Below are 22,184 nucleotides of genomic sequence, written 5' to 3' on the forward strand. Positions count from 1 at the left end.
AAGCCACGGTAGCGATGTTTCCGCAGTAAATGCACTGAAGCCCATAGGAATTAAATGTGCTTTGGTGCTACTGCGCCCTTATTTGGAATAATATATTCCAAATTTTATTGAAATTGTTCAAATTTTGACAGGGTTAGGCAGAAAATAAGCTTTGTATGTTTTGTTTTTTAAACACAGTACAATGGAAAAGAAAAGTGCCATGCAAGACATTTCAATATATTTATGAAAAAATTTTGTTGTCAAAATAAATTAAATTGGAAACATTATTTTCATATTTCCTAAGCTTATCAAAATGTAATAAAATAAATTAAGGGCTAGATTTACTAACCTGCTATTTCATTTATTTTATTAGTAAATAGGCTCCATTGACAACAATGGTGCCTATGCTAAATGCATCTGTCAATATATTAATGCAGCTTATTAAATCTATCCCAAAAACTGATAAACTACCCACCAGCCCCAGACATTCTCCTGAGGTATCTCAGACAGTGAGGCTTCCAACCCAATCACACACTGGCCAAATGCCCCCCCCCACCCCTCACCCCCCTCCTGTGGCACCGATGCTGCAACCCTTATTGGGAATACCAGAATGAAGTGGGAAATCCCTCTCCTTCAACAGCCCCTTACCTCGGTCAACTTAACTGCCACATGATCCCCACTTCACTGCCTAGCACAAATGCTAAAAGCACCAATTTGGCCTACTCATCCGACAAGGACCCTTTCCTTTGGGCAAAGGTCCCTTGAAGCCCCACTGGTCTAAGGTTCCAGCTCCCTCCAGACCAGCCTGCAGGGTTGGCACCTGGCATCTAGGCAAATCCCGCACTCAGTGAGGGAAAGGTTCTTGGTTCAACTGATCCCCAGAAGCTGCAGTGGGGTCCCATGCAACATACCACAGAACAACTGTTCACTCTAAGCTGAACATGAATCCTTTACCTACAGTCCTGGGTGGTACTATTTCACTATCACATTTTCAATAGCAAGGGACAGGCAGAATCTACAAGGCCTCCAGGATTAAAAAATAATTTATGTATTTAAGATGATAACAATAGAAAGAAATTCAAGTGATGTGTATAAATTTAAATGTTGTAATATTGTGCACTTGATGTAAGATGAAAAATGAATAAAGATTTTGAAAAAAAAAAAAATACTGAAGTACCCCTCCACTAACAGCAATGCAGTTGGAGGACTCTCTTTCAGCTTAGAGGGAACAGTGCACTGGACTGACTGTAGCCCAAGTCTTGGAAAACGCTTGAAATTACTCCTGCTATACCAATCTGACTGTGACCATTTGCTGGAGGCAGAGAATACTGGCAGGATTCAGGTATTCACCAATCCTTAAAGGAGCAACTATGTTACCAAAATTCAGTGCCCTCCGCCTCCATCTGCTGGTTGGGGAGCACAACCCACTTGTCTCAACTGGTCTAGAAAGATAAGACATTTTATTTAATTTTCTTTTTACTTTTCTCATTTTAATCTCAGCTCTTATGCTTTATAAGTTATTATTTGGTTTTTAATTCATTGTCTTTTGTCTCCTCATTTTTTATATATCATGAATCAAATTACTCTATATCTGGATTTTTTTCTCATAGAAAACCTGAATGCTAATGAGTTGTTATTCCATTACCCAGAAGTAACATCATAAAGATTTACTAGATTCAAACATTAACACACACCCCCCTTTACAAAACCGAAGTGCGGTTTTTAGTCTTGGAAATAACAGCTCAGACGCTCATAAGAATTCTATGAGTGTTGGAGCTGTTACCGCTGCGGCAGACGCAAAAAAATGCACTACGGTTTTGTAAAATGGGGGGGGGGGGGTAAATAATCATTTCTACATACACTTCTCTCTTCATATTCGCTGTGATAGTGGATTAACAGACCCATGAATACAGACAAACCTCAAATAACTTTTTTGAATGTTATTTGCTGTTTTCTATTAAAAACCATTGTGAATAGGGTGAAACCGCAAATAACATGGTGGGAGGCCTGGCCTGTTTCTGAAGGAGAGGCAAAACACGGTAAAGAAAGTGCTGGGAACCAGCGATTTTTCTCTGTAAATGCGTGGAATCAGTGATTTTTCTATGCAAGCTGATATAATTTTGGGGGAGGAGCCAGCAAGCTAAAAATGGCGAATAATCGAAACCGCGATTGCTGAAACCGCGAATACGAAGGAAGAAGTGTACAGTATATTCTTCCAAGAAAAACTACAGCATGCAAAGATCTTTACTAACAAAGACTGCAAAATTATAGACAAATAATACTTACCACCATCATCTGAACTATCATCCATTATCCACCAGGGCGCATGTTGTTCATTCCGATGTTCTTTCTTTTTCGGTTGTCCAAGTGTTTTCGGTTGTCCAAGTGTTTCGAGAACACTAGATTTCTTTGGACTGCTAAATGAATCATCTGAAAGAGACTAATTCAAATGATAATATTTATTATCACAAAAATAATTCAAATTCATTTGCAATTATACTTTTATCGTTTAGCTGATTAAACCTCAATATACCACATATACCGGACTGTGGGTTTAAGCGGTAAACAAACACAAGCAAAAATCCCAACGAAACTGCAGTAATACGTCAAACAACAACCAAAAGGAAAAGAACTTTAGGAAATGGTGTACAAGATGCCAAGTCTTTAATCAACAAACATAAAAACGAACGTGAAACAGTTTATATCCAAAGTATGGTTCAAGAAGGACCTGACACGGTCCGTGTTTCGAAGAAACACTTCTTCCTCAGGGGTTCCCCCAAATTCTTAAGGATTGGTGAATACCTGAATCCTGCCAGTATTCTATGCCTCCAGCATATGGATGACAACTGGACAAAGCAGTTGTGAAGGCAAGTAAACAGGCTGGATAGGCTCCTGTGCGGCGCAGATGCAAACGCGAAAGTGAAAAAGCGGCAAACAATCAGATTAAAAGCAAAGAGAAATTATGAAAGGAACTCCATTTAAATAAAGGTCAGCACGCGTCCTTTTACTAAGCTGCGCTAGCGGTTTTAGCAAGCGCTAAATTGCCCCGCGCGCTAGACACTAACGCCTCCATTGAGCTGGTGTTAGTTTTTGGCACGTAGCATGGGGTTAGCACATGCTAAAAACACTAGCACACTTTAGTAAAAGGAGCCCTTAGTCTTTACTTCGCCAATTGTTTGCTTGTAATAATTACTACGTTTCTCTATAATCATGGCTTTATATTCTTTAAGCTTCATTCTCCAACTAATTCTATCTTCTATTTTACCTGATTTAATCCAAACCTTCTCTATCCTTCTAAGTGCCCTTTTTTGTTCCAATAATTCTGTATCAAACCAAATATTATTTGCTCTTTCTCTCCTAAAATTTGTGCACATTTACCCAATCTGCAGCGGTAACAGCTCCTTTAACAGAATTCCTATGAGCATCGGAGCTGTTACTGCCACGGCTGGCGCTATAAAACGCTAGCAAGGTTTTATAAAAGGGGGGTAAATGTTGTGACCGACTGTTTACCGCGTATAATCAGGGGTAGATCATTCCAGGTTTTAGATAACAAAAAACAGAAGGCAGAGATCAAATGTGCCTGCCTAGGATTCGATAAAACTAACAGATGTTGGCATTGTCATCTTGAGGCAGGGAGTCTAGATCATTTATTATTCTACTGTCCATTCATTTTGGCTTTTTCGATATGGGGCCAAATAAATTCTTTATTAGAAAATCTGGTGGCTTTATCATATGATACTATATTATTTGGAATGTCAATGAGGAAAAAAAGTCAAATTTCGGCAACAAATAATAAGTTATTACTTATTATGACAGGAGTAGCCATTCAACAAATTACGTTTAATTGGAAAAATTGGAGTAGATTTAACTACAGTTTCTGGTGGAACTCTCTGTGTCATATATATAAGATGGAAAGAACGCTAGCTACGCATAAAGGAAATTTCAATAAATTTTGGGAGGTATGGGGTCCATTAATAGAATATTGTGATGAGTAAATATCATTTTTCCCTTATTGGTACAATTGTAAAGTGAGAGATGGGGATATTAAATGTTTAGATTAATAGAAAGATTATATAATATATTATATGATATATGAAATAGTAGAGATGGGAGGGTGGGTTTAAATATTATAATTTAAGTGTTATTGTATAAGTTCAAATTATATTTTCTGAAACACTTGTTTTAAGATGTAAAAATGAATAAAGAATAAAAAAAGAAACCACCTAACTTATTAGAGTCCAGTGAACGCAGATGGCAGGCTGTGTCATGAGGAATGACAAGAGCAGAGAGATAGGATGGAGTACCCGGATAAAAAGCTGCGTGTGTCAATATCAAAACCTTGACAAGAATCCTAAATTTGATCAGAAGCCAGTGAAGGCAGACAAAAAAGCGGAGAGATTTGATCACACTTATTATTTTACAAAGAAATTGATCTGCGCAGTTTTGAAGAGTTTGAAGTCTTTTGGTTTGTGAAGATGGAAGACCAGCATAAATGGAGTTGAAATAGACTAACCGAGGTACAAAAAAAAAAAAGCCTGCCTACTGGAATGCAGTGAAGTCAAATCCAGGACATTTCATCAAAACTGAAGGGTTTGTAAAACAGAAAAGTCTGATTTGAGGACTGTAGAAGTCTGCTTAGAGGAGAATAGCCGTAAATTGAATCAAATTCCTAAATAATGAAAAGCAGTTACTGGTGATATAAGAAGAGCAAAAATGTATTGGAGTAAAAGCAGGTTGGGACAACAAGCCTTTGGCCCAACATGACACTGTTTTGTCTGGGTTTAACCTTATATTTATTAGTAGCCAGGAAAAAGGAAGAAAAAAGACATTCCTACCAAGATTGAAACTTGATTTTTAATGGAGAAACTGGGAAAAAAAAAAATCAACAAAATGTCATATAAAAACCTAACATTGTAAAGACTGAATAAGAGTACTGTACTAATAAAGATATTAAAGAGTAATGGTGATAAGACTGAACCCTGTGGATAGAAAATGGCACGGGGACGGGTTCCCATGGTAAACTGCGGCAAACCATGGTAAATCTGCAGGAACAGGAAACTTTGCTGCCGGTTTACTGCGAGAATGGGAGCAAGGCCTTTTCCTGCCCTGAAGGAGTGCTAAAAAGCCTTGCTCCTTTGGTAAAAATAAAATTACGCTTGGGTCAGACTCGACATCTCCGCCCTAACTCCATTCGCACCTATTTTACCTTCAGGAGCCATGAAGAAGAATCTTCAGCTTCAATTCTCTCAGAGAGGCGGAAATAATGCTGGAAAGTGCAGCGGTTTTGAAAAGCTGGCACACTGTGGGGTCATCTCCCTGGGTCAGGGGCCACTGTCGCTTCTGGACAGCTGCTGTCCTGCACTGAGTCAGACTCTGCCAGGGAAACTTCATCCTGGGGCAACAGTGGCTGGAATCAGATTTTCCATCCTCCCAGTTTATATCAGGCTGAACCCCCTTGGTCCAAGCCTGTGTCCTCGACTGGCCAGGGAACCTGCTGAGGGAAACTCCCCTGCACCACTGCCTCTGGTGCGCTGCAAGCAGACGCTGAGGACCCTCAGCAGTTCAAATAGGCATTCCAAATGAGACTCGCAAAATTTGAGGCAAAGCCTTTTACTGGTGGTCTCGAGGACCCTTGGAGGGATCCCCCACCAGTCCTCCTGGGCCCCACTCACGTCTACGCTTGGGTAATGCACCTTAGCAGGGCTCTAGAAAGGGTCTCTTCCCCTGGAAATGCACCTCCTGTGTATACCCAGCCCTGAAGGACTCAGATGAGGCTGAGCTTGAGGTTCCTGCCTCTCTGCAGCAGGTGGGACATAGAAGGCCGACCAAGGAGTAAAAAGGTCTGAGGGGTCCATCCCTGTTGATTTTAAGCAAAATTGAGGGGTTTTGAGGTAGATGGAGGCTTTAGAAATAAAGATCATTTAAAATCCAAGATGGTTGACATTGGGAAAATCGCACCAAAAATGGCCTGTGGAGACATCCCTGATGGCAAAAAACAAAAACCCAAAAGGAATTTTAGAGGAGAGGGACCTAGGCTCTGGTTACAAAAACCTTCTAAATCAAATTTTGAAGTCCCCCCTCCCCCCGATATTCCCCATAGGCTTACTCACTTTACCATGTGGTTCCTGCCTGCTTTAGTACAGGAACTCACCTGGAAGAAATGGAGAAGAGATCTGCCTCACAGATTCACAGGACAAACCTGGTCTTCAGGCTGCCAGTCAGTCTGAGCCTCAACCCCCCCCCCCCCCGAAAAACCTCATCATGAAGGAGGGGGAGGGAAGACCACCCAGCTGACCCACTATTAAACTTGGCTGAAACGAGAAGGAGCCCAAACAGCCTGTGCTCAAGCTCCTGACTAAATCAGGGATGTGAGCACAAGGGATGGCCCCTGAGCTATAAAAAATACCAGCAGGCTGGCTAGCGAGGGGCTGATCCTGCTGGCAGCAGACTTCCATGGCGTGATCCTGTGTCTTCTCTCAGGCAGCGGTCCCAATGAGTGGAAACCTCTGGGCACCTAGACTCCAAACAAATACTGAGGAAAAAAATAACCCAAAATACTAAAACCGCAGATCAGATCAAAAACACTGTTTTCTGCAAGCAAGTTGCTCAGAAAACTGAGAGAGCAGCAGCAGCTCCCTGGAAAGGAGGTGGAGTTGAAAACATGATTGACAGTTTTCTGCAAGCAACTTGCGGGTTCAGATACAGGACCAAGTTTCAAGTTTATTTAAGATTTCATATACAGCCCAATCAGCCTTCTAGGCGGTGTACAATGTCATAAAAGCATGTATTGACTAAAAAATATATTTAAAATCACAGCACATTATTAAAAACAATAATAGTTATTAAAAGCATTTAAAAACAAACAGGAACAAAAGGAAAAAGGGCAAGAACTATAATGATCAAGTAGAAAGAAAAACATATAGGGAAGAAAACAAAAGGATGGGTGGCAAAAATTAAAATAAAACTATGTAGCCCTGAAAAGGACATTTAGGTCTCGAAAGCGTCAAGGAAAATAAATGTTTTTAGCTTCGTCTTAAAATGGTGAAGAATTGATTCTTCCCTTAAATGGGCCGCAATATTATTCCAAAGAGATGGAGCACTGACAGAGAAGATGGTAGACCTCATTGTGTTGATATACTTCAGAGATGGAATAGATAGAAGATTTTTGGCAGACAATCTTAGAGTCTTAGAAGGATTATAGGGAATAAGAAGATTATTAATCAATTCGGGTTGGCTATTTTGTCTAGTTTTAAAAGTTAGCAAAAGAATTTTGTGAGTGATTCTGTGTTCTACTGGCAACCAATGAGCTTTATGAAGGAGGGGGGTAACATGGTCTAACTTCTTTGCACAATGCATTACAAGACTGAATCTCTCAGGTGATCTTTAAGTTGGGACGTTTATACTATAAAGTCGTTTTTGGTGCCGCTCCCCTTTACCTTGTTGATAGATTTGTTACTATGATTCACGGGAACAGTAGACAATCCCATGCCCTATTTATGTTCCCTTCTGTTAAGGGCTGTAAAAATAAGAAATATCGTGGGCACTGTCTTTCCTAACAAGCAGCTCAATTCGATAAATAATTCCGCCCATTACTGACCAGGTCAGTATCTTATAAACATTACAGAAAACTTTTGAAAACTTTTCTTTTTTTAAAATTTGTAGCCAGCCAATTCTTGCGTACTGCATTATCTCTGTATTCACTCATAACATAATCTTTTGTAAACCGCATTGAACTAAGGGTTATGCGGTATAGAAATCTGTCATTACGTTATGTTATGTTACTTTATAGAGCTTAAATATTTGAAAGAGCCTCATCAAAATGCTTGACATAACATAACATAAAACTCACTTGTATACCACAAATATCATTAAGTTCTAGGAGGTTCACAAAGACTAATAATACAGATGGATAGACATCCAGTTTCTAATTTCCGAAGTGTTCCCTGAAAAGATACCTTTTTAAGGCGCGTCAAAATTGTTGATATGAAGTTGGGAATGTAAATATATAAGTTAAATCCCTAGTCCATGAGGCTGCCTGAAAGGATAGTAGTCGTTCCTGAAATTTCTTGTATTTACTTTCTCTATTTTTTAACCATTAGAACACATAAATATCTTATTTATTAGGATTTAATAACGGCCTTTATGAAGAGATTTAATCAAGGTAGTGTACAAGTCGTACATAGCTTCATATAAATAACCCGCACTATGGGCTCCATTTATTAAGCCGCTTTAGGGCTTTAACGCGTGGAAAAGTGCACGCTATATGGCCCCACGCGCTAGACCTGAACACCAGCATTGAGCTGGCGTTAATTCTAGAAGCGTAGTGCGTGGTCATTTCCTGCGTGCAATAAAAACGCTAGCGCACCTTAGTAAAAGGAACCCTATGTTAAAGAGTAGTCGTTGGCAGAACCACCACACGTTTAGCGTACAACGCAATACGGCAAATTTGGAGAAGACAACTTAAATCCTAGTGATTGCAATAACATGATACAGTCTCAGAAAAAGGCACATTAAGAGGCCCTTTTACCAAACAGCGGTAAAAAGTGGTCTTAGCGCGCCCTTACGCAGGTCTTGTTCCAATGGTAAAAATGGCCTTAGTGCATAGGAAAAATGTATTTTTTTGTTGTTGTTGTTAATCTTTATTGAGTTTCTAAAGCTAACAAAAATGCAATACAGTATCTATACAAATAATATTAATCATATATGTATTTATAATCAATCAAAAATCCATACAACATTTAAAAAATAACCCAACCAACCAATATTTCATAGGGGAATAGAACCATACAATGGCCACATGCTAATTCTGCCCTTAAAACCGATTAGCAGGTGAGCCCATTGAGCAGGCTCATGCACTAAGCGTGCTCTATTTGGTTAGCATGTGGCAGTGCAGTTGAACTAACTGACTAGCACATAATGTGGTCACTCTCCGCCCCCATTGGGACTGTTCCACAGTCACACCAAAAGGTGTAGGGAGGAAGAACCCCCTTCCCCCGATACCCGAGGAGAATGGAGAACCTTCCTCGTGCAGAAAACCAACACCAGTCTGACCTAAAATGGCCATTGTTCTCGCTGAAGACATTGGGACCGTAGGTCCTGATACCTCAGCAGAGGGAGAAGTAAGGCCAGACCCTCCAGTCCCCCTTCCACTCCCAGCCATTTCCAAAGCTGGAAATGGCCCATTGCACTGGGGATAGATAGCTGGCAATTATACACTTCCCCCTCCCCATTCGCGGTTTCAGTAATCGCAATTTCACATATTCGCAATTTTTTGGGGAGGGGGAAAAAACCCCAAAACATTCTTAAGTCTTCCCCCCGGCATCCCGGCCTTACCTGGTGGTCTAGCGGGCTTTCAGGGCAGGAGCGATCTTCCTACGCTCCTGCCCCGTGCAGATCGCCATTAGGAAATGGCTGTAGGGAGTTCCCGTCAATGTCTCGAGAGACTACAGGAACTCACAGCAGCCATTTCCTAATGGCGATCTGCACAGGGCAGGAGCATAGGAAGATCGCTCCTGCCCCGAAAGCCCGCTAGACCACCAGGTAATGCCGGGAAGGCGGGAGGGAGGCGGGGGTGAGTCAGAGCCGGATATTCGCGGTTTTTCGCCATTCGCGGTCCGACTCTGCCCCTATTCCTCGCGAATCCGGAGGGAGAAGTGTACTCAGCTACAGAAGGCCTTCTGGCATGCCTGACCTCACAGCAGGTGCACATGGGCTTGCTCAATCATTTGGGCATCTCCACCATTCTCCAGCTAAGGGTGTGAATGCAGGGAAACAGGGAATAAGACTATCCAGGCCAAATCAAACCAAAATTTATTTAAATCCGGGGGCTGCAAGGGAGTCCAGGGTAACTACACCCAAACAGGATGCATGGGGAAAAGGGATGGGAGGATTGAGACCTACATAGGCAAGGTCCCATGGGACTGAGTCAAAGCCTCACCTAGTCGCACCAAGGAATGTGACCGGAGGGCTGTGGAGCCAAGCTTCACAATTAACCAGGTATGGTCCTGAGGCCATGAGCCTGGGAGCGGCCGTTAGGCTTGAACTCACTGTCAGTTGCAGTCAACAAAATGGAGAGCTAGTCCAGGGACAGGAGCACTTAGACCCTACCCTCCTGCTGAAAGTAAAAATGTTAATTGCATAATCAAATATAGCACTCTTTTTTAATCAGCATAACACACCTCTCTCAAAAACTGTTCAAATTGTTCATCCAGGTCTTCTTTTGAAATCCGATGAGCCATTCTTCAGAAATGTAAGGTCAACCTCAAATACTTTCAGATCTGGAAAGTACTAAATAAAACAAAATTTTGTAAATGAATTGACACTTTAAGATGTTCCTTATGATGTGTGTTTAATCGTTTTTGAGCCAAATTCTATAAACAAACTGAGGGGGCAGGAGCAGCTCCCTGGGAAGGAGGTGGAGTTGAAAATATGATTGACAGTTTTCTGCAAGCAACTTGCGGGTTCAGATACAGGACTATATGGTTCAGGACCATTAGACACATTGCACTAGAAGACTGAATTTCTCAGCCCAGGTACTATAGAGAGCTTAAATATTTGAAGAAACCTCATCTAAATGCTCTTTTTTAACCATTAGAACAGCAGCCATTCAGCAAGCAGTGCGAGGCCAGGCTTGTATGCAGAAAAGATCGCTTGCTGCGAGATTCGAGGAGGCAGCCGGCAGCAGGTAATGTACCGGTAAGATAAGCCGTGGCTAATACAATGGGATGGCTTATCTACCGGTTTTAAAACATAGAAAGCTGTTTGCTGCGGCCTATACATGGGGGCAGCCTATATGTGGGGAAATACAATAGCTCAGTTTCTATAATCTGCATTAGGTCTGGAGTAGATAACATAAGAACATAAGCAATGCCTCTGCTGGGTCAGACCTGAGGTCCATCGTGCCCAGCAGCCCGCTCACGCGGTGGCCCCAACAGGTCCAGGACCTGTGCAGTGATCCTCTATTTATACCCTTCTATCCCCCTTTCCAGCAGGAAATTGTCCAATCCTTTCTTAAACCCCAATACCATACTCTGCCCTATTACGTCCTCTGGAAGCTCATTCCAGGTGTCCACCACACGCTGGGTAATGAAGAACTTCCTAGCATTTGTTTTGAATCTGTCCCCTTTCAGTTTTTCCAAATGCCCTCTTGTTCTTATATTTTTTGAAAGTTTGAAGAATCTGTCCCTCTCTACTATCTCTTTGCCCCTAATGATCTTATAAGTCTCTATCATATCCCTTCTAAGTCTCCTCTTCTCCAGGGAAAAGAGACCCAGTTTCTCCAATCTCTCAGCGTATGAAAGGTTTTCCATCCCTTTTATCAGACGTGTCGCTCTCCTCTGAACCCTCCCGAGTAACATCATATCCTTCTTAAGGTACATAAGAACATAAGCAAAAATGACTTCATTGAAGTCATTTTTTTGCTATATTTAATTGTCTTTTGACTTCCTATTTTTGTTAAATATTATCCCTGAATTTTACATAAGGAAACGGCCAATGTAGTTCTTGGCCATAATTTTAGGACATGAGAGATAAAGAATAGCAAATCAATCACAAGTATCTTCAAAACAACACAATCATAAAACAACCAAATGTGTAGAAAAAAAAAAAAAAAAGCCAATTACATGAACATAGAAAACTAACTAAGGCACAAGCGCCTAGTATAAGAGGGTTGAGAAGGATAAGCCTCCCCGACCCCAACCTTGACCTTTCCCCTCCTCTGCTGCTATTAAGATCAGCAACAGCGGTTGAAAAACAACAGAAAACAAGTGATGAGCGACAGCCTGCATGTGCGAAGTTGCCAGCGGTGTTAATCTGCCCCCTCCGATGTCAACTTCCTGTGGGGCGGAGGGGAATACGTTTCACGTTTTTTGCATTTGATATACCGCCTAAGTACCTATGAAATGAAAACCATTTGTACAAATGCTTCAAAGGTAATAATATAAATAATAAAAAGAACAGGAGACAATCAAAAAGGACATACTCTAGGGCAGTGATGGATACAAAAGGAAAAACGGTAAGAGGATAGATAGATCATTTAAATTTAGGGTGGGGGGAGGGACAAACCAAGAGGGTGGGAAAGGAACGTGAAGGAGTAGAGGGTGCAGCAAAGGGGATGGTGGGAAAGGAGAAATGCTGACGGTAATTATTCATGGCTTGAAGACATACTTTAAATAAATGAATGCAGCTTCAGGAAAGTTTTTAGGCCGGATTTGAATTTAGACACACAGAGTGGCATAATTAAAAAAAAAACCCATCTAAGTCTGCTTTGGGCCTTAGTCGCCCAAACATGTCCAAAGTCCATTCTCGAAAAATACATCCAAAATTTTTTTTTCCTGAGAATCATCTGCTTCTACGTACAATGTTTGATCGCCCAAACCGCTAAGTCGTCTATCTTTATATACCATTCTCGCCAAAAAAAATCATCCAAGTCAAAAACGCCTAGAACAAGACCTTTTGAACGTGGGAGCGACTAGTAAAGTGAGGGACTGGACATCCAGACATGGCAACAGAGTAGTGGGGTACCTTACAGGGCATTGCTGTGAAATTCATAAAAAAGGTGCCACATAAACATCTCACCACAACTCCCTTATAGGTCATGGTGAGCCCCTCAAAACATCCCCAAAACCTGTCTACCACCCCAATAGCCCTTATGACTACAGGTGCAACTCATCGTATATACTCAAATATAAGTCGATCTGAATATAAGTCGAGACCCCCTTCCCCCCAAAAGGAGAAAAAAAAAATAATATATATATATATATATGGTTGACTCGAATATAAGTCGGGAGGCTTAATATTCAAGTGACCTGCCCTGTCAGGCTCTGCACCCAGCCCCCTTCCTTCCTTCCCTTGTCAGGCTCTGCACCCAGCACCCTTCCTTCCATCCCCTGTCAGGCTCTGGACTCTCCCTCCCAGGCTCTACCTTCTGTCCCCCCTCCCCACCCTATCTTCATACCTCTGCCGATCCCTGGTGGAGGTGCAGTGGGCAGGAGTAAGCGTTCTGAACTCCTGCCCTGCTGCTAACCGGCTGTGCGGATCCAGTTTGTTCATCTGAGCGGCACAAGCAGTAGTGCGATTTGGCGCTGCTTCTTGGTACTGAGCGGCTTCCTTACTGGCTCCCGCACCTCCACAAGGGATCGGCAGAGGTATGATAGGAGGAGGGGGCAGAGCCTGTCAGCGGCCTTAAAAAATTCTGGGAGGGGGCATTGACCTGAATATAATAAACTGGGACCCCCATTTTTGGACCAATTTTTTGGCCCAAAAATCCCGGTTTATATTCGAGTAGATACGGTTTATGGCAGTGGTGAGGGGGAGCTCAGTGATCACTAAGGGAGTGTGTGTGGGTCTGTACTTTGTGTCTACAGTTGTTATTGGTCACTTTAGATACACCTTCTGGGCACTTATACCTGTTTTTAGATCGCCTAAGTCACAACGTATAAGTTCCGTCTAAGAAGTCTTGTTGAACTTTCGATTATCACTGCAGGACGATTAAGGGCTCCTTTTACTAAGGTTCACTAAATATTAGCACGCGCTAACCATACGCTAAATGCTAATGCATACATGTTAGTCTATGGACATGTTAGCGGTTAGCGCATGTGTAGATTTAGCGTGCGCTAAACCGCTTAGCATATCTTAGTAAAACAGGGGGTATGTCTAGGTCAGCCCACATCCCGCCTACCTCTCGCCCTCACCACTCCTTCAAAAATGCCCCTTTTCACTCTGGGTGTACAGCAGCACTGAAAAGGCCTAAGCTGTTTTTAGATACGTCTAAAACCCATTTCGATTATCGGCACTTGGACGACCTGTCTTTTTGATCGTCCAAGTGCCGATTTAGGCGGGTTTTTAGACGTATTTCCATTTCGATGATGTACCTCATAGAGCTCTTGTCTTAAATTGACAGGAAGGGAGTTCCACAGTGAAGATGCAACAATGGAGAAAATGGTATTACAGGTAGTGTTGTACACAATTTGATGCATGGAGGGGATTGCAAGATGAGACTGCTGGGTTGAGCGGAGCATCCTTGAGGTGGTATGGGAATCAAAATCTGTCAATAAATGCGGGCGAGTGAACAGATTGAACTTTAAATGCACCCTTCTAATTTCCTTTTGTGTAATGCCCTGGTAGAGCGAGTTACAGTAATCCAAATGCGAGATTACTAGCCAATGAGTGAGAATTGTAAGGGATTTGGTATGTAAAAGAGATTGCGAATCGGAGCAGGCTCACAGGCGATGCCATTGACGAAGGGACTGCCTCTGAGGGGTTCGCATCATGTGCGGCAGTGGTGGTGATTGTCTTGCCTGAGATGTCGCCTGTTCTTGGAGGAATCTCGGGACCCCAGATGATAGCCATCGGAACTGGGGTTGATGGCGGTTGAACGTTTTTTTCACTCTTTGGCTTGTAATTATTATGATCATTTAACATCAGATCCTAATGCTTTTGGAATATATTTTATTTTATTTCTATTTATACTTATTTTTTATCTCTATTTTTATTTATTTTACTTATTATTTTAATTCTATCGTTAACTTATTTATTTATTACTTGTTGGAATATTCATTTCTATCTCTACCTCTGTCTTTATATTTTTTATCTTTACTTTTCATAAATTGTTTCCTCAGTTACTTTAGTTAGATTGTGAGCCTTTGGGACAGTAAGGGAACTTCCAAGTACCTATCTTTATTTATTTTATTTATTGTATCTTTTAATGCAACATTTTTGTAAACCGCTTAGAACCTCACGGTATTAGCGGTATATAAGAATTAAATTAAATTAAAAATTAAATTAAAATTAAATTGTAAGGAACGGATGGAAGAGAGGTGAAAGAGATGGTGGATATAAGGAAGGAGAGAAAGGGGGAGCCACTAGATGGAAGGAGGAAACGTTGGGATGTAAAGGAGAGAGAGGGAAGATGGCAGATGGAAGAGGGGAGAGAGATAGATGGGGGGAAGATATCAGTTGGAAAAATGGACAGAACAGCAAATTAGTGAAAGACTAGGGAATAAGAGGAAGGGTTATTAGAAGCCGTAGTGAGGGAAAGATGGAAAGCTGTAGGTAGATGCAGTAAAACAAGGGAAATTGAAGACTGGATTGTAAGAATGAAGGAAATCTGGGTGGGGGGACGGCAAAAAAAATAATGAAGAAAACTGAAAGGACAAGAGCAATGTTAGAGATGGATGTAGTGGAGAAAATAAAAACAGAATAAAACCAGTGAGAGAAAACTGATGAAAGGAGAGGAAAGCTTGAACAAAAAAAAAGATAAAGGGAAATAGAAATTAGACACAATAAAAAAAAAAAAATTATCAGACAACAAAGATAGAAAATATCATTTTTATTTTAAATTTACGTTAAAGTAAAACACAGAAATATGATGGCAGAGAGTGTAGTAGCCGTGATATTCCGCACCGTGGCCTAGCAAGGGTGAGAGGCATCCCTCCCCACCCTGGTGTCTGCCACACGGATCCTTCCCTACCCCCCCATGCAGCATGTACCTCCCTTCCCCTGTACCTGTAGCTCTTCACCGCCACGAGCAGCCACTTCAATATGCTGCCTGCGCCGGCTCGCCCTCTGATGTCACTTCCTAGGCGTGGGACACGGAAGTAACGTCAGAGGAAGCAGCTAAGCTGGCACAAGCAGCACGTTGAAATAAAGAGCTACAGGTACGGTGGGGGGGAAGTGAAGGCATGCGCAGCGGGGGGAAGAGTGGGAAGGAGCAGGGGGGCGGAGAGAAAGAGGGTTGCCGGTGCCTCCACGAAGACAGGACCCCAGGCGGACCGATCCCTCTTACTACGCCACTGATTCAACACGCTCTCATACGTTCCTCCAAAGTCACCTAATCTTGTCTGTCTCTCTCAGACCATGCATCGACAATAGTTGCCTCCGCCAACTAAAGTGTATTCATGCCTATTTTTCAGAAAGCGATTTTGCTCAGCTACTATACGCGTTTGTATTATCCCGCCTAGATTACTGCAACGCTCTACTAGTGGGTCTACCAGCAATAAACACTCGTCTGTCTCCAAGGGGTGAAAAACACCACAACCCGACTCCTAAAAAACCTGGACTTCCATGAACCACGTCACCCCTGCAATAACTTCCATGCACTGGCTGCCTATCCAAAAATGATGCGCCTTCAAAGCCTTAGTGTTAGCCTTCAAGACTTTCCACCAAGATGACACCAAACTACATAGCATCAAAACTACAAATTTATGTCCCCCCCCAACTGATCACTGAGATCTCAAACAGAAAAACAGCTGATCCTGCAACCTGGCTGCTCGCTCACGTCTGAGACACCCTGAAGATGCTCTTATTCTCAGGACATACCCAGATTATGGCACATCATCCCCCCATCCATTAGTTCACGAGATAGTCTTTGGAACTTCAGGAAATCCGTGAAAACCTTCCTCTTTACAAACCCAGCTCCTCGACAACTTGCATCTACATCCCGGACGGATGGATCTCAAAGGCACCACCTAATACACCAAACGACATCTCTAAACTTGCAGGCCACCGCAAATATAACCTGAATTACCACCACATTTCTCCGACAACAAAGATACACCCACTTGCTAGAAAAGCAAGTTATATCTAGAAAACCATGTTATATCTAGACTGTAAACGCTGCAATTTAATCCACCCTATGTCTACTAAGTCTGTATGTTATGTCTTCACTGTAAATGCTGTAATCTAAACCCCCTTGTCTACACACTTCTCCCTCCGTATTCATGGTTTCAGCATTCGCGGTTTGGATTATTCACGGTTTTTAGCTTGCTGGCTCCTCCCCTCCAAATTACATCAGCTTGCATAGAGAAATCACTGATTCTATGCATTTACTGAGAAAATCACCGATTCCCAGCACTTTCTTCACCATGTTTTGCCTCTCCTTCAGGAACAGGCCAGGTCTCCCACCATGGTTTCACCATATTCACAATGGTTTTTAATAGAAAACAGCAGATAACATATGAAAAAGTTATTTGCGGTTTTGTTAATCCCCTATCACAGCGAATACGGAGGGAGAAGTTATATTACATTACATTAGTGATTTCTATTCCACCATTACCTTGCGGTTCAAGGTGACTTACATCCATCCTAAAACAAAAATTACATTCAAAATTTGAAGGAATAGAATAAGCGATGACATAGAATTTTTACGGTAATATATGTTGGGTAAAGAGTTACCAAAGGGAAGTGGAGGTCTTTAGGAGATAAGAATAGGGTGAAATTATGGGTTTTAGATAACGTTTGGTAGATAAAAGAGTATTAAAGAGATCTAAGGGTAAATAGAGTGTTGGATATTGGGTTGGGATTGGTTGTGCTGGATAGGTTTTATGTGTTTTTTGAAGAGTATTGTTTTAATGTCTCTCCTGAAGGCTTTGTAGTCTGTAGTCGAAGATAACAGAGTGGTGATTTGTCTGTCCATTTTAGCTGCTTTGGAGGCTATTAGGTTATCATAAAGTTTTTTTCATTTGACATCTTTGGATGATGGGTGAGTGAATAGTGAAGTGTACTGTAAATGCTGTAAAGTCTATATTTCTCACTAAAGTTTGTCCTACCCATAGTATGAATGTATTCTTGTAACCCGTTCTGGGCTCCTTTGGGAAGACAAGCTAAATAAATGTCTCAATAAATAAATATTCCCCCATCTGTCACCAAATGTCTCTCACCCCCACCTCCAAACTGTCACCAGTCTCACATCCTCCCCCAGCTTTCACTCACTCTCTCTCTCCCCTCCCCAGGCTTTCACCCAGTGTGCATTTCAGTCTGTCTCATACCCACCTCTCTTTTTACCCAATATCTCTCTCTCGGAGCCTTCATCTAGTCCCCTCACTGTCTGCAGACATAGAGAAAAGCAGCAAATTTCTTATCTCCTTGCTCTCATTGGTTTCTCTATAACCTTGAGCCGAGCGCAACAAGAGGTTTGAGCCAGTCTTTCCATTTCAAGTCTCGGAAACAGGGTCGCCAAATGGTAAAAAAAAGTTTCTAGCCCAATTCACATTAAAAAAAAAAACGGCATGCGAATTTAAACTATTCTTGGAAATGCACCAATGCATACAAGTTCATACAAATATGAAAGTCAATTCTATAAACTGGCACCTAAAGTTAGGCATTGATTACTTATATCAAAGGCATAAAAAAAAACAAAAAAAAACCCACAGCAAATACCTTCCAATTTTTATAATCATCTCAGGATTATATAGCTAACCGAGCTACTCTGATTAAATCAGAATTTGAAGAACAAGCTATTCTCAAATTATTCCCTCCCATTTTTTTTTTTTTTTTAAATAAATCTTTATTCATTTTACATCTTACAACAAGTGTAACAATAAATACCAGTTAAATGGAATTGAATTATCCCCCTTTTTTTACGAACACATAGCGCGGGTTTTAACTCCGGCAGCGGCGGTAACTGCTCCGATGCTTATAGGAATTCTATGAGCATTGGAACAGTTACCGCCGCTGCTGGCGCTAAAACCCACACTATGCGTTCGTAAAAGAGGGGGGTGTATTTTGTTAAGAAACAGGCCTCTGTTTTGTGGTCAGCAATTAAAAGTGTTTCCAGATGTAGCCAGACAGATGCAATTTTGGAGGAGGTAATTCCTACAGCTTAAGGCTGAGGTTTTGGATGTGGGAGTTACTTTCATCCTCAGTTTTCCTTGTGTTCAGAACCCTATGGAAATAACAAGTATATATTTGTGGATCCAGCCCAATTAGAGATTTTTCTTAAAGAAAAACCTTTACTTGAGAATGTTTCAGAAACTAATATAGCGGTTGATGATAAAAAGTGACTCTAAATAAAACCTTTTTTTTTTAATGCCTGTCTGTTGAAATAGCATTATTAAGGTTTACCTAGTAATAATTCTTTACCTGTTAAGGAACAAGATAGCCCTAATAATGTGGACTAAAATAATGAAAAATTTCCTGTATGGATGTGTTTTCTTTGTTTATATTAACAATTATCATTTTCTCTTTTGCTTGTATTTTGTTATGGTATGTAACAAATGGAAATAACAATAATTAAAAAAACCCAAAAACAAACAGTGAACATAAGAATAGCCTTACTTGGTCAGACTAAAGGTCCATCAAGCCCAGTAGCCCGTTCTCACAGTGGCCAATCCAGGTCCCTAGTACCCGGTCAAAACCCAAAGAGTAGAAACATTCCCTGCTACCGATCCAGTGCATGCAGTGGCTTCCCCCATGCTTTCTCAATAACAGACTATGGACTTTTCCTCCAGGAACTTGTCCAAACATTTCTTAAAACCAGCTACGCTATATGCTCTTACCACAAGTTCTAGCAATGCTATTCTCTGAGTGAAAAAAAATTTCCAACTATTGGTTTTAAAAGTATTTCCCTGTAACTTCATCGAGTGTCCCCTAGTCTTTGTCATTTTTGACGGAGTGAAAAATCGATCCACTTGTACCCATTCTACTCCACTCAGGATTTTGTAGACGTCAATCATATCTCCCTCAGCCGTCTCTTTTCCAAGCTGAAGAGCCCTAACGTGAATGTGCATGTAATTGCTATGCGCTATTTTATAACAGACACATATAATTACTACAGCATGCAAATATAAAGGGGGGCGGCGTGCTCATGGGTGGAACATAGGCAGGCTATGGGCATGTCCCCAAGCAATGCCCACAACTTACAGAATACCATCAGTTGCACATCCTGTAAGTTGGTATATTTAAGAGCACCATACACCAGCCATTGATATAAGCTGGCATGCCACTATAAAATTGGTGCCAAGCATGTCCCATTGTGGTACCAAGTTATAGAACGGCCTCCTTGCTGTCTTGGATGCTCTTCTATCTCCAAGGAAGATGGGGATTTTTAGTAATTTCTTTAGCAAAGAGATCTTTAGCAAAGAGAGTACCGTATATGGGTGCTGCTGACCACAAAGATAGGGACAGACTTACCTGCTCCAATGAAAAGCAACTACAAAGAAAATGTATCTTGGGATTTTCTAAGATCACAAACCAATATTATTGGGAAAATGACAGTAACCTACTCCAGCACAGCTGTTTTTCAGCATATGACTGAACAGACAAATAGTAGAGCTGCCTCTGGCACTAGCAGCCAGGGCTGGAGCAAAAGAACTGAACATCCTAAATGAATGTTTGTCTTAATGCCCACCCCAGTTAACTTTCAGACTTCTAATCTGCCCTCTCTCAATAATACATATTTTTTTTAACATAACACAGTAACATAATAGATGACAATAAAACAGACCTGCACAGAAATATTACATTTTATTGTGTATTTTAAGCAAGCATAAAAATTAACTACCATATTAACCTGTGTTTTATTTAGTAGCTGGGACAACTATTTTAAGGTCTTATCCTCCTCCTTTAATTACTTTGTACTCATGTTTAGAACTTAAAGAGATGCCAAATTAACTAGTTCCAGGCTGGAGATTTTGAAACAACCCTAATCCCTGCCCACTGAAGTCAATGCTGCAAGTCCCAAAATGCACCCTGATGCGGTTGTCAGGCATCCAGGACTATCTCAAAATCTGCAGCCTGGATCTGGATAACTTGACATCTCTAGATATTTTGACTTTTTTTTTTTTTTTTTTGGGGGGGAGGAGTGGGATTTTTGATATGCCCAAATGCTGGAGCAGAGATAGTAGATGATAGGAGGAAGAAAGACAAAGGAAATGGATGCAGGAAACGGGAAAATATGGGGAAGCAGACAAGAAAACAGATACTGGAGATACAGGGTTGAAACCTGAGCAGAGTTAGCTTATTCTTACATCTTGTTGTATTTCCAAACTCGCTTCTAGATGGTCAGCTGCAGTCCACACGTTGTCAAGGAAGGGCAATCAGCTACCAGATGGGGACACCAGAATGAGGCCTGGAACGCATTAAGAGAAACTATTGGAGAACCAATATGAGGCTTGAACACAGTAAGATATACTATTGGAGCCCCAGAATGAGGCTTGAAATGCACAGAGAGCGAGAGTGAGCGGAACAGCCAGACTGAAACGTGAATAGCACTTTGAGAAGAAGCCATTGGAAGACCAGAACGAGGCTTGAACACAGTACAAGCTACTACTGGAGCCCCAGGATGAAGTTTGGGAAATGCAAAGAGAGAGAAAACAAGAACGGCAAGACTGAGGCTTGGATCGCTTATTGGTTGAATACCGTCCGAAAAAAAAGCCGCATCCAATGCAAGAAAGTAGCTCCCTACCCACTCAAAAAAAAAAAAAAAAAGAGAATCGCAACCCGCCCAAACCATACGTTTCCCGCTGCCGGCTTCCCAAAACTAGCCCAACTGGCAACTCCTTGCGAGATTTGAAAGCGCGAGACTTCCCGCACAGCGCGTGTGAGAGGCGAAACCCCGCGCGCGCCAGGGTGTAGTTGCCCGGTGTCATGGCAACCTGGCGCCCTGGATTTGTGGAGGCCGCCTGGTGTCCTGTGTGCTTCTACCCCAAGACAGACCGACAGGGAAGAGTCATCGTTAGTAATCCGTCATGGGGGGGGGGGGGATTTTTCCAACTGAATTCATTATATATTTGCTCATATAGTCATGTATAAAGGAGGGATTTAAAGATAAAAACAACAGACTGGATGTTCTGAAAGATGATTTTATTCACTCTTCACAATAAAAATACAAATAAAAGTCTGAATTAGTAATACACGTATGATTGTCCTGACGGTTCATAGTTATTCGTGCGCCGACAATCGAGCGCAGACAATTCGGCGTAAGACACCAGCGCGCCGCAGAAAAACTTACTTTTAAAGAGCTCCGAAGCGGGGTGTGAGTAGGGAACCCCCCCCCCCCACTTTACTTCATACTGTTCGTGCTGCCTTGTGTGTGGTGTGTGTGTGTGTGGGGGGGGGGTTTGGAACCCTCCATTATAGAGAAAACTGAACTTTTTCTGATTTTTTAAGGAAAAGTTCAGTTTTCTCTATAATGGGGGTTGCACCCCCCCCCCCAACAGCAGCACGAACAGTATGAAGTAAAGTGGGGGGTTCTCTACTCACACCCCGCTTCGGAGCTCTTTAAAAGTAAGTTTTCCCGCGGCGCGCTGGTGTCTTGCGCCGAATTGTCTGCACTCGATTGTCAGCGCGCTGGTGTCTCACGCGATTTTGTCCCGTAACCATCCTGACGGACCCCACACGGTCAGTGTTTCGGCAAGACCGCCCTCCAAAGGGGTCCAGATGATGTAGGGTACAAAGATAAAAATATGAGCAAAAAATGTACATGTCTG

At 41.8% G+C, this 22,184-nt stretch overlaps 1 protein-coding gene across 4 annotated transcripts in view; it reads right to left on the reverse strand.

Annotated features, from left to right (window-relative positions):
- The window catches only part of CEP162 (centrosomal protein 162), a 209,935-nt gene extending 188,708 nt beyond the window's left edge, over nucleotides 1-21,227 (reverse strand). The window contains exons 1-4 of one of the 4 annotated variants that reach the window (XM_033939253.1): nucleotides 21,211-21,227; nucleotides 20,724-20,824; nucleotides 10,158-10,266; nucleotides 2,266-2,419 (exon numbers count right to left, since the gene is read on the reverse strand). In XM_033939253.1, the coding sequence (XP_033795144.1) occupies nucleotides 2,266-2,419; nucleotides 10,158-10,217 (214 nt within the window). In that variant the 5' untranslated portion in view covers nucleotides 10,218-10,266; nucleotides 20,724-20,824; nucleotides 21,211-21,227. Of the gene's footprint in view, nucleotides 1-2,265; nucleotides 2,420-10,157; nucleotides 10,267-20,723; nucleotides 20,860-21,210 lie in introns of those variants that run through there. The other 3 variants (XM_033939254.1, XM_033939255.1, XM_033939256.1) reach the window with 3 other exon arrangements.
- Between the last annotated feature and the right edge of the window lie 957 nt (nucleotides 21,228-22,184).

The sequence above is a fragment of the Geotrypetes seraphini genome, chromosome 3 (genome assembly GCF_902459505.1).
Source record: "Geotrypetes seraphini chromosome 3, aGeoSer1.1, whole genome shotgun sequence".
NCBI classification, from domain to species: domain Eukaryota; kingdom Metazoa; phylum Chordata; class Amphibia; order Gymnophiona; family Dermophiidae; genus Geotrypetes; species Geotrypetes seraphini.